Source organism: Centrocercus urophasianus, unplaced genomic scaffold (genome assembly GCF_019232065.1).
Source record: "Centrocercus urophasianus isolate 14NV4802_14NV808 unplaced genomic scaffold, USGS_Curo_1.0 seq_17, whole genome shotgun sequence".
Classification (NCBI taxonomy): Eukaryota; Metazoa; Chordata; class Aves; order Galliformes; family Phasianidae; genus Centrocercus; species Centrocercus urophasianus.
Genome location: NW_024884722.1, coordinates 20,383,732 through 20,396,968, shown reverse-complemented (window position 1 = coordinate 20,396,968; position 13,237 = coordinate 20,383,732). Strand labels below are relative to the sequence as shown.

Here is a 13,237-nt window from a genome sequence, read left to right as displayed (position 1 = left end):
CCAAAGTCTAACAATTCCTGAGAGACATCACTCGGCTATGTTTTAGTAGGAAATTAGATAAATAATCTTCACATTCTTCATATAGTCACCTAAATAGTTACAATTAAAGTAGCTGGACAGCTCTCCTGCAGCGTTGCTCTGCTCATTCATAAATTGTCATTAACATCAAAGGATCATGCAAGCACATCCCAGTAATAAACAGACATCTGTTTACAGTCAGATGCAGAATTATCATTTCTGAAGTATATTCAAAGCCATACAGCTGGAAGACTAGGAAACCTACCATACTTAAAGAAAGCCTACAGGTATCTGCACAGTAACAGAGTATCACAACTAGGCACTGCACTTGAGGACATGCGCTACATCAACACACAGCAGCATATTTATCAACCTTACATCAGCAGTAGTTACGTATCAGGAAGAAATGCATGTTAAAAAAAAAAATAAGTAAATATTCAGCATACAAACCACACTGCTAATTTTAATGCACACAAATCAAAGCTTATTTTTTTCTTCCTCTTTTTTCTCCTTGCTAAAGCATAGCAGATTTGTTGGGCTAACTTCTCAAAGACAGATTTACCCTTATACCAGCACCTTGCTATGGCAATAATGGCTTCTTCAGCACCATGACCCAACTAACACTGCTAGCAATGGATGCCATTCCCTGTAGGTAGTCTAAGAGGGAACATGTTCATTCCCATAGAATTCACATGAAGCATCATAGCATTAAATTATCTCGGTTGCTCAGTATTCCAGTCGCCACATTTTTCATGTCACCTCAGACTCAAAATTACAGAAGAATCTCTGAATACTTAAACAATAGACAGCTTTATCACTACAAATAATTAACTTCCTTACAGTGTATGGCTACAGCAGTAATTGCACAGTAAGCAACACTTCTGAATTCCCATTCTGATTACTGAGCATCACTCCCCATGCACCCTTCAGACACCCAAGATGTCCAATCTGACAGAAATCCGGAGAAATTCATGTAACAGCAACCATACTTAAAGAAACACACATACACACACAAAAAATAATCAACCTATAGGTAACTGTTTCCTGTCACCTCTGACAGCTCCATAAACAACTCTTCTTCAAAATGTGTCTGTTTCTTATACAAGCACTTTCTTCTCTATGCACTTTAGCATCTTAAGATCAGCTCAAGGAAAACAACAACTGAGAACCATTCCAAAAAATTTTTAAAAAGCTCAACAAACAAAACAAACAAACAAGCATATTACAGTAACACGAAAGAGATGCTAATGGCATCTCTACAACAACAACACTAGCTGGGATATTCCATGCCAAAAAGAATTTTGCCATCAAGTATTTAAAAAATAAATAAATAAATAAATAAAAAATAAAAAAAATCACAAATTACTCAGGCTAAAATAAATCAACTCAAGTTGAACAGGTTGCATCTTTCCAAGTACAATGAAAAAAATACAGTTCACCACACTAAATGAATGATCAAAATGCCTGCAAGCTTGTCTTTGATGCTAGCCCTTCATTAAGGAAAATTGACACATACACCTCCCCCACCTTCTTTCTCAAAGCTGTGAATAAGAAACCTGAAAACAAGAGCCAAGTACTCAAAACAAACAAACAAACAAAAAAATAAAATCACTACACACAAGTCCAAGGAAACTGAAAATAAGAAGAGGATTCTCAAGTATCACAAATAACAAATATCTCCCATAATAGTTACATTAGCTTTAAAACTACAGTTAATATGGGGCCAAGTACCTACGTACACATATCTTCAGGAAAGAAAATCAAAAACACTCTAAGAGTCTTAAGCATCAAGAGGTCTATGGTAGCACTTCAGCTGGTGTCAAAACCACAAGAAAAATCCAATACATCCACACACAAAAGAAGAATGCCACAACCAAATCAGATAGCAGACCTCAGCAACACCAGTCCACCAAACAGAACAGTCTGATACTTAGAAGAGAGCATACAGCTGCACTCTTCCTTGCTGCTCTCCTGTTTAACTATCAAAAAATCCAAAAAACATGCTGTCCAACACAGAATCCAGGGATCTAAGTGAACACGCCTTATCAGAACCGATTCTGCATGGGTCTTTGACACACATCCTCACTTACATACACGTGAATGGCTAAATAAAGAACAGAAAGAATCATTACTTCTGCATTATCACAGTTCACTTCCATTTCTTCAGCCTTACCTGATCTTTTTCATGGGGTAGAAGGCTGACAGGTGGAAGAGAAGCTGGGAAACCACTGGAATATTTAGGAGCTCCTTTGCTTTCCAAACCACCATAATTCACTCTATACTGAGGTCCATCCTTCAGTAATCTGCCATTGTTCACAGCACGTTTGGCCCCCAGACGCAATCTCTGCTGAAAAGCAGGATTGTTGAAAATACTTGCTAGGTCATTTTGACTTCTCAAATACTTCTCTATGTTCTTCAGTGAGGAGCCACTTGGTTCTTGAAGCCCTTCAATTGCTCTTCTCAACAGTTTATTCCAATCCACATTACGAAGCTCATTACAAGCTCCTCTAGATCCTTTAACAGATTTCGGAATAGTGCCAGGTTTAACAGACGAAAACCGTCCAGGATTATCTGGGTCCTTGTAGGACGCAAGGCCTTTGTTGGTAACTTTAAGAATAGAACCATCTTGAACACTAAGTTGCAGCTGTTCCGAAACAGTCTTCTTATCTAATCCATGGGAAGCACAAACAGCGTGACATATTCTCTCTTCAGATGGCCGTTGCTTTTGCTTTTTAACTTTTTGTATAGCTTCAAGAATCCACTCGGTATAAAGTGGGTTGGCAAGTTTTACCATGGTTGACCAGTAACGGTTTACCCATAGAGGTTCCTCCTTATCCTTTCAGCAGATCTTTCGGGGGCCGTTCGCACCTCAAACACAAATCAAAGGACTCCACACACCGCTGGGATTCATCTCAAAAATATCCATCCTGAGGAGTCAGAAAAGGCAGGGAAATATCTGCTGGCTGGAGCTTCCAATTACTTGACCAAAATGGAAACGTAGAAAGGATTCATTCATGATGACAGGGGTACATCCTCACAGAAAAAAGGTACAACCCTGAAAGAGAAAAAGGAAGAGGCAGGTGAGAATGCTTCATGTTGATGTAGTGAAAACCAGGATGCATGCAGACACTCATTCATTGGGTAGATAGATACTGCAGTATGCAAAAATGTTTGTGAGGTTATCCAAAACATTTGATTAATCCCTCCCCACATCAAGCAAGCTATCATAAATCCTTACATTTTTTACATCATTCAACAGGTTTAGCTCTCCTAAATTCCATCACCCCAACATTTAAGCTACTGCTGATTCAACAGGAAATTCCCTTTCATACTACACATCTGAAAACATACTCAAAAATACTAGCTGGCCTACAAATCACTCTGAGATCCATCAGTATAAGAATATGACCACATATACAGATTATACATAGACTGTATAAGTCTCTAAACCGGTGAAAGTCAAATTATTAACCATTGCCACTTCTCAGTGTGCTATGGCATGTTTTGATTACACAACTGAGAAGAATCAGTCCTTGAGTATCAGAATGGTGTCAGCAGTACTAAGTCCTGCATTAATGCCTAGCTATCCTGTAACATAGATGGTAATTACAAAGGCACATCTCACACCAAAGTGTGCAGTTAACAGGCACCTGTTTTTGATATAGAGTCTGAGGAACAGAAATGAAAACAAAGCAACAGCACATTTTCACATAAATACATGCATATTAGCATGAAAATATACACAGGAGATCATATCAACAAAACATGTTTCAGTGATCCAGCTTAACATGATCCATAATAAGTAAAGAAAAATCATTCTTAAATTGAAAATTCAGGGGCTACAGAAACTTACTAAAGAAAACCTTAAGAACCATTTTGATTGGAAGTTTATTGCTTTCATGGTTTGGAAAAAAGACAAAAACCTCACAAATAACACAGCAGTCATCTAAGGACTAAATGTGAGCTGACAGCTTTTTTTCCTGCCATGAAATACAAGCAAAAACTTTTGAAGACACAAACAGGACTGCACTGTATGAGCTTTAAAGTAAAATAAATATCACAAGTGGGAAATCATCACTGTCAATAGATGAGCTGTCTTGTAAAGCAGAAGATTCAGCAGTCTCTTAGCAAAATTCCAAACTGAAGCAATCTGAAACTACATTTCTTAAGCTCTGGCAAACAGCCTACAACAAGCAGTAATATCTATGATTACATAACTCTTGGCACTCATTTATATTCATTTATTCAAGTCATCTTGCATTTCAATCATGTTTAAAACTTGAGCGAATTTTAAGTTGGGGAAAAAAAGGAATTGATACAGTAATACTGTTAAAAAAAGATTGCACTGTAACTCCGAAGAGAACAACTACAGAAAAAACCCAACAAGTTTGTTCTTATATCGCTGCTCTCCCTTGAACCTCCCAAGAGCCTGTTTAAATATAAGCTACTGATCATGCTTCACAAATTATTATTATCTACGCAATGGAATTAATAACAAAGAAACTGATGCTATTGGTGAGCGTGAAACTCTTCTGCACCTCAACAGTAAAAACAATAATCAATGAATCTGTCATCCTTAAGACCTGACTGCAGCATAAGCATTTCCAGACTCAGAAAAGTTAAACTGACTGCCAGGATGAAGAAACATTCCTGACACAAATTCAGGGCCTGAAGAATTACCCAGCCCTCGTACTAAACTCCGCTACACAGACTGGATGATGATGCTTGCTTCCAGTCTCTACTCACACAATTTAATTTGGTAACAGTTTTTCGAGTATCTGTAATACAACTATTTTCATCTGTAAACATGCATTTTAATTCCATCCCCCTGACAGCATTGCTCAGATTCACCAGTTTCTCATGATACCAAAATAACTTTGTAGTTGCAAAATGCAAACAAATGCAGGGATTTCAAAAAGAAAGGTTCCAAAGAATTACGAACCCTATGAACCAGAGTCACAAATCAGACAGTGAAAATACAGTCATACAACAAACAAAGCAGAACTCCATACATAAAGGAGTGGACATTTGCTCAAATTGAGACCTTTTATGCTTTGCCCTTCGTTCTGGAAGGTCTTTGTACCTGCACGTAACACTGCAGTTTCCTAGAAAGTCAGCTGTCAGTGTAGGAGTGGTTTAATTAGGCTGTTCTACCAGGAGTCTTTACAAAGATGGTCAGTACTCAATTAAATGCTGAAAACTGCTGCATTTGCTGAGTCAGACATACTTTTCTCATCTTGAAACCTACTGCAGTACTGTGATATTACATTTCATACAAGCAACCACATCACTTCCATTAAATTCCAGAACACACAGGGCAGGGTCTGTTCCAGGCGCCGGGATACCAATGAACATTTCAGTGTAAATGCTGCAGCTTGTGGGTTACAGGAATTTTTATTGGCCAGTGACTGTGGCAAAAGGTGAGCATAAGTCTATAGCTTCACATAAAGCCTGCTCCTTGGTATGGGAATTTCACTGCAATATACATTCAGAACTACATTTTTATTTATTTAGTTAAAATTCCCCATGCGTAATGCCACCTCCTACAAGCTAGAGCCTACTAAATCAACACTGGTCAAGTCTATCAGCATGAGCATGGAGCTTCCAAAGCATGGGAAAGGGTATTTCAAGAGAAAAGTCCAGATATTTCACATTCACTCCTTCCAGCAGGAACCAAGTTGCTCTGCTTTAGGAAACCACATACAATTCACCCAATCCAACTTTGGATTTGTTTTCCCACAACCAGCAGTTTCAAGTTTCAGCTGTTCTGCCACTCCGACTGCACATGTTCTTGAGGTGTAGTTCCCTGACCTCCACAAGTGACATGACAAGGTCTACCATGCATAAGATTCTGAACCACCTCTTAATAACAAATATCCCTGCCTGCAACGTAATCCAGCTTGGTGACCCCAGAGCTTGAAGATAAAGAGGTCTTTCACAAACCAAGTTCTGCTGTGGCAGTTATTGATCCGAGATTAACCATCTACAGATGTATACATACACGCTCACTCGGTACATTTAAATAGAAGACAATCTGCTTTAGAAACAAGTTTTTCAGATTCATCAGAAAGAGGAAACAGGCAACTTCAAAACTCTAAGTTCAGAAATTTATTGTCCAGAGATCTTGAGGAAATGCCAATTTTTAAAGAGAGATTATAAACTATTTACTCATTTCCCCTGTCTTATAATTAAACAAGTTTTAATGAAGCCCTCAGCAGCATCCATCCAGTCATAGATTGGGTTCTGCAGATCTTAATGCATAGGACCACTTTTAGTTTTACTGCAGCAATCATTAAGCCCTATGTCACACATCCTGTTTCAGCTTCCACACTCCGTAATATCTTATTTTGAAAGCAGTAACATCTCAGAACTTTTGATTATGTTATGCTACCAATCACATCTGTTAACAAGTCTACTTGAAGAGCTGCAGAACACAAGCACTGAGGAGGAGGTGTGTACAATACATTACTTTCAAAAACAGGAAAAGCCATCTCTAGTCAAGGCTTGTCCCTCTACTTAAGTCATAAATTATCAGATAAATACAAAGAAGTTGCAAAATTGCAGCTAGGGATTTAGAATGAATGCAAGTATGTCCTTAATAAAAATGCATAGCTATTGTACAGTTGGTTCTAATTAAAGAATGCAATGACTGAACCTGTCACTCCTAAGTGTCATCAGTAATCCTTAATCTCATGATGAGATATTTTTTTAGACTCAGCGGGTATCTGGCATCATTTCCAAGTGATCTAGATTTTAAAAACAAGCTACCTGTGAGAAAGAAGAATGTAAAAAAAACATAGTTTAGTTTTGTTCTGAGGGAGGAAACATAACAAGTTCTTAGACAAGTATCTAAAAGTATTTTGTAAAACATCCTCTCAAGTCTTTTTCGGAGGTATTAATGACAAATTCACAGCAGTTGTCTTAGATGTAAACGTAGGTGAACTTTGTAAAACAGAGGTGAACACGGCGGCTACGAAGAAAAGAGAAGGAGAAAAACAACAACAACAACAAAAAAAAAAACCAGCAACAAAAACACAAAAGAAGAAGAACAACTTGTGCAACCTGCTGGTGACCTGAGAGTTACAATTCCATTCTGCCCCTCCTGCCTGCTCCTCACATGCCAGGAACAGCAGCAGCAGGCCAGCTCTCTGCTGCAGCATCAGGGTCAGGTAAGGATTGCAGCAGAGAAGGAAGGAGACTGCCATTGCATCCAGCGAGCTCTTTGCCATTTTTTCCCCCTCCAAACTATTTAAAATGATACAGCTAATCAGCTCCATCCTAACACTTCCATCCCAACTACTGATGCAAGAGGCAAGGTATTTGATTCCCCGACAAAACAGCAGCACCTAAATAAAACGCAGAGAGAAAGGAGATCCTGACAAGGACTACCAGTACATGATTCCTTCAGCATTATGTCCATCATGAAGCCATCTACTGTATTATTCTCAGTACAACACGTACTGTTTAACAAGGAACAGGACTGACACTTGCCTTAAGCACAGCCACGCGACAGCGTCTTCAGAACTACCCCAACAGAGTCAGGGGCACCGAGAGCAGCACACGTGAGCCAGGAGCCGAGGCAGCACTCGCACCCCGTGAGCCCCACGAGCCGATTTAGGATGACACGTTAAGAAGCAGCTTGCAACACGACAGCAACCAGCACCGCCACAGCAACCAGCACCGCCGGCATCACCCAGATGTACCCCTCTAGTCCTCTATCGGGGAAGTTCGGAGCACTTTAAGACATCGCGGCTCCCTTCCCCAGCAGCCGTTCTATCAGTCAGGGGCCGAGCCCTACCGCGGGACGCCCATCCCCACAGCGGTACCCGGCCCGCCGGCTGCACCCCGCGGGACAGCGGCGGGCCCTGGGCCGGGTAGCGCGCACCTGCACCCCCCAATGGCGGGGCCCGGGCCACGCCGCGCCCGCCAGGCTGCGCCCCCCGGTACCACTCACCTCGCGGGGCCGGGGTGCGGGGGGAGGAGCCTCCTCCAGGCGCCGCAGCGGCTCCCCCTGCTGCCGGCTCGTCGTCCCCTGCTCCCGCCGCCGGGCTGCGCCGAGGCGGCTGTGCCCCCGCTGCTGCGCTGCCCCCCTGCCGTCAGCCGCCGCTACTCCCCCTACCGCCGCGGCTCGCCTCGCCTCGCCTCACCTACGCCGCCATTTTGTTTCGCCCTGTTGTACTTAACGTGAATCCGACATGACACTGATTACAGCCCAATGGAGTCCCATTAAAACCTTACCTACCCTCCCGCCCCGCCCACCGGCGCCCGCCATTGGGTCGCCCTGCGCAAGCCGCTCTACTTTCATAGGCTGCGCACCCACTTCCATCAAACGCCCACACCGGCCCCGTTCCGCCCGGCAACCGGCCCGCCTGCCCCATTGGAAGGCGGGGCGTTGTCAATCACGAGACACGCCCCTTCCCTCCACGCGCGGCCCCGCCCTCCCTCCAGAAAGGGTGGTGCCGGGAGCTGTCATTGGCTGCCAAAGCCGCCACACAGCCGCGCGGCCCGCCGCCTCCCGCAGCCCGGCCCGCCTCATTGCTGGGGCCTCGCACGCCGGCGATTGGTCTCCGACTGCCGGCGGAGGAGCGAGTTCTCGAGGGCCCGCCCTCCCGTTGGCTGCTCCTGCCGTCCGTCTGGCTCCCCCGGCTTCGCTGCCCTCCCCCACCCGCCGCTGCCCCACCCGCTCCTGCCGCCGAAGTTTGTTCGGGAGGGTGAGCGCCAGGAAGAGACACCGGCAGCGGCCGCCTCAGGCAGCCCGGGAGGGCGGGCGGGCGCGCGACACACACGATCGAGCTGCCTTAAATCTCGAGCGTCACGCGCGCGCTTCAGATGCTGCCGCTCGTCCGGGCGGGCGGGATGGAGCGGCGCGCTCCCAGCACGGCCCTCCCGAGGTGCCTGGCGCTGGCAGCCGCTTATCGCGCACACACACCCCGCACCGCGAAGGGAGGGAGGGAGAAGGAGGAGAAGGAGGAGGAGGGGTGGAAGCGAGGACGACGACAATGACTCCCGGCTCTACAGCCGCACGCAGCTCCCTGCAAGTTTCGCCATGCGAAGCGCAGGGACTCCTCTGTCACCCCGCCTGCGAGGGAACAATTGCCGCCTCGGCGAGGCGGGGTGTGAGCACGCAGCGCAAAACCTCGGCCATCCGCTGCCTCCCCCCGCCCCATCAGCCCAGCCATCGCCTCCTGCTGCTGCTCCCCGCGCCTGCAAAGCGCACCGCGTTGCAACGCGTTTACCGAGCGCGAATGTCTGCAAACACGTGCATCAGCCTCCAGTGCAAAGGGGGGGGGGCAGGGAAAGAAAAAGGAAAAAAAAAAAAAAAAAAAAAAAACAAAAAAAGAAAAAAAAAAAGTGCCCCGGCTGTGACAAGTCCTCTGCACCGCGCGAGGGGAGAGAGAAGGGTGATTACGGCAAATCGCAGCCCGTCACCCAGCGCGGAACCAGCCCCGCCGCACGCTCACCGCTACCCCGCGTAACTCCGGGCAATCTGACCTCGGCTGCAGGTCCCCTCCGCCGGCCGTGACCTCCTTTCTCTGTCCGTGCGTGCGTCTGCAGAGCGGTTCCTGCGGAATGTGCTGCCCCTGAAACGCGATCGCGGCTCCTCTCTCTCTCTCGCTCGCCCGCTCCCGCTCCGTCTCTCGCTCGCTCGCTCTCTCTCCTGGCCGCAACCAGAGCCAGAACACAACAACAACACGGCCTCCCCCACCCCCTTCCCCAAACACACGCCGAAGAGCCCCAGACGAGCCGGGAGGGGGTGGAGGGAATCCCCCGGCAGTGGATGGATGGCACCAGTTACCTTCCGCGAGCCTCTTCGCGAGAGGGGGCAAAAAGCAGACGGATGCCGAGAGCATACCTTGTGCCTCCCCTCCTCCTCGGCGGGCGCCTCTTCGCACTCCCGGCGCTAAAGGTGGACGGCCGGATCGGCTCCGGCGGGGGAGGGGAGCCGCGCCGGCAATTAGCGCCGAGGAATTAAAGCCGAGCCCGGCCCGAGCCTCGGCCTCCCGGTGCGGGCGGGCGCGGATCGCGAGCGCCGGTGCGGAGACACAGGACCTGATAACAGCTAATTGAAAGGTTAATCTACATAGGCTGTGACAGAAGAGGTCCCTCCCCACTTTTTTATCTGCTGTTGGCAAGTGGGAAATTGAGAGCTCCCCCCACCTTTTTCCCTCAAAGAGAGAAAGAAAAAAAAAAAAAAAAAAAAAAAAAAAGACAGAGAGAGAGAGAGAGAGCAAGGGGGAAAAGGAGGCAATAAAGTTTGGGGGAGGCGCGGCCCCGCGGCCGCCGTTGGGCTGAGGAGGGGGCGAGCAGGGCGGGAAGGCCGTGCAGCCATGGAGCCATGCTGCCAAGGGCCGCGCAACCAACGCGTGAAAGTTTTAATTCTCGAGGTGGTTTTGTCAGTCATGGTTCGCAAACACCTCTTTTCGTTCAAGTGACCAGACATTGTGGGCTGTGGGACCAGGCGAGGGAGGAGGAGGCGGTCCTGCCCACCTGGGCAACTCCTCCAGTTAGCGCCAACCCTGAGCCCCATCCCTGAGCCCCATCCCTGACATCCTTTGCCATGTGTTTGGGTGCCACTCTGCCAAGCTTTATAGGATTAACGTCTGGTCCTGAAAAGGAAAAGATAAAGTATTTATACAAAATAATAACAATAATCATTGTGCACACAGAGGGGGAAAAGAAAGAAATTAGAGTGGGTGGCAAATGACCTCCTACAAAAAATCAGTGAGGTCTTTCCTAGATCATGTATTGCACGTAGACCAGTAACGGGAAAAAATGTTTCCATAATAATGTATTAGCCATTTAGGTTTAGTGCAACTTTTTCAGTCAATTCCTGTGGATACTGAATAAGGAAGCTCCTTAGTGATGTTTCAGAGCGCTGTAACATTGAATGACCTACTTACAGACATCACCAGGTGAAAATGTTTTTCTAGCGCATAGCTGTGATACCGTACCTGTTGACTGAAGAGCTGGTCTTTTAATGGCCAGATGCAGCCTTTTAAATGTAGAACAGCAGACTGAAATGTGTAGTAACCTAATTTTTATTGGAAAATCCTTCAAAGTTCATGTATTATGTAGGATTTGGCTGTGATTGAAAATGGTTTTTAAATTATTGGAAACAATATAAATCATTATAGCATAATTTGTAGCAACGGCATTCTGAATGTTGTGTCAACATTTCCATTATAGACATTTTTTTTTTCCTGGGAAATTTACAACTTGTTTAGTGGTAAGAGAGAAAAATAATCTCTTGAAACTGAAACTTGGCATGGTGCAGCCCAGTTCAGGAAACAAAACACTGGAGAAAACTTGACAATCTGTTTGGCCATTTTAAAATTATGAGTGTGCTGAAGAATAACAGAAAAAAAAAATCATAAAAGTCTCTACTTTAAATACATGTATTTGTCCTTTTTATAAAAATAAACTTTAGAGGACAATATATCCTTAGGTATTGAGTTCCAGGTTTTAATATATTCGAAAATCTTTTGTTTGAAGATAAAGTCCTACGGATCTTGACATTTACAGGTGTATCTAATACTTTGTAAAGCACATGAACTTCTTTATGGATTAATCGTTCTCCAATGAAGTTAGATCTGCTATCACTGTCAATTTTACTCTGTCCCAAGAAACAGTACTACTATTTCAAAAGAATTGCAACATGTGAATTTTGGGCAGTTCAACTTGAAAAACAATTGGTAGTCTGAAACAATGTGTGTTGCACAGACAAACCATACGTGCCAGAAACACTTTGGAGCTAACCAAGAATGTCTAGTATGTTAGGCGCGTTTTGCTTTCTGATCTAGATAAGAAATCCTTCTTTTCTTCTGTGTAAACACAATAATTCCTATTTAAAACTGAAGCTATATTAAAAACAACCATTGAAAAGTTATAAGCCCATCCAAGGAAGTCAGTGTAAGCAAATCAAATAAGCAAATCAAGCAAATAAAAGTTGAGCATGTATGTCTACTACTGCAAAACTCTGGGGCATCTACTCTCCCACATACTTTATAGAACTGATGAGGTACAATGACAGTTAATGCCCCAGATAGCAACAAGTGCCTGGACGCCTTCACATCAAATGTACCCATCCATCTTCTAAAAACACATCCCTATTACTAAAAATAAAAAAAATATACAATGCTCTCTAAACTCAAAGACACTCTCATCTGCTTTTAGAAGGAAGTTCTATGGGCCAGTTCACCCTGTTCCGTTAATTTCCTTGCTTCAATTACATTGTAAACACTGTTATGTTTGTTGTTTTTTTCTTTTTTTCCCCTTTTGGAAAAATATATTTGGTTGCACATCTGCATTGAAGTGTTCATAGTAACCATATCCTTACTTTCAATTGTCCTTAAGATGTTTCCAAAACCTCATGTACAGTGGCTATTTTTGAATCACAAGAAAGAGAAAGCAAGAAGCTAAGGGGGAGCATGGTGGGAGTTAAATTCAATTCTCAAAAATTGAAATCTGAAGATTACTGTATGTAGAGCAGTGAGACTATAGTAAGTCAGGGTGGAGACTTAAATGAAGGCTAGCCACACGCAGACCAGATTCATCACTGTACATAAAAGAAAGCGAAATTAGAGTTTGAACACTTGTCTGAAATCAGCAAAAATATTTTTGTGCATTCAACCACTGCCATATATAAGATTTTTTCTTTGAGGGCTTTAATCACTGGTGGAGTTCCATTACAATCAGTGAGGTTACAGCATAGTTAGGAGCAATAATATGGTTGTCCATATAATTGTTACAGCAACAGATCTCCATGGATCTTTAGGACCATTGAGAGTGAAATTTTGACCCGTTTCAAAGTCAGTGGCAAAACTTTCTCTGCCTTTAACAAAGGCAGGATGTTCTTTCTATTATTACCATATATACCCACATATGTGAATACACTCACCTGGAAATTGCCTTTCCTGGCAAGCTGCTGAAAGAAGTGACCTTGGGGAGAAAATTCACTGTAAGAGTGCAGTCTTCTCAGCCTCTACAGCTATACCAAGCATGTCCCCGCTGACTGGCCTCACGCATATATTCTTTACTTTTACTTACCTCCTCTGCTTGGCTTACCTGCCATGGATTCAGCACCTTCCATGCATCCCTGACCTTCAACTTTATATTTGTTCTAGACCTAAACTTTCTTTTCCTCCCTCCCTCCCTCCCTCCCTCCTTCCTTTCTTCCTTCCTTCCTTCCTTCCTTCCTTCCTTCCTTCCTTCCTTCCTT

At 44.5% G+C, this 13,237-nt stretch overlaps 1 protein-coding gene across 7 annotated transcripts in view; it reads right to left on the bottom strand.

The window, feature by feature from the left end:
- KAT6B (lysine acetyltransferase 6B) overlaps positions 1-9,893 on the bottom strand; it is a 92,646-nt gene extending 82,753 nt beyond the window's left edge. For 3 of the 7 annotated variants that reach the window (XM_042818352.1, XM_042818357.1, XM_042818358.1), the window contains exons 1-2: positions 7,973-8,033; positions 2,192-3,073 (exon numbers count right to left, since the gene is read on the bottom strand). In XM_042818352.1, coding sequence (XP_042674286.1) covers positions 2,192-2,812 — 621 coding nt within the window. In that variant the 5' untranslated portion in view covers positions 2,813-3,073; positions 7,973-8,033. Of the gene's footprint in view, positions 1-2,191; positions 3,074-7,972; positions 8,034-9,510; positions 9,790-9,814; positions 9,835-9,871 lie in introns of those variants that run through there. The other 4 variants (XM_042818354.1, XM_042818355.1, XM_042818356.1 and 1 more) reach the window with 4 other exon arrangements.
- Between the last annotated feature and the right edge of the window lie 3,344 nt (positions 9,894-13,237).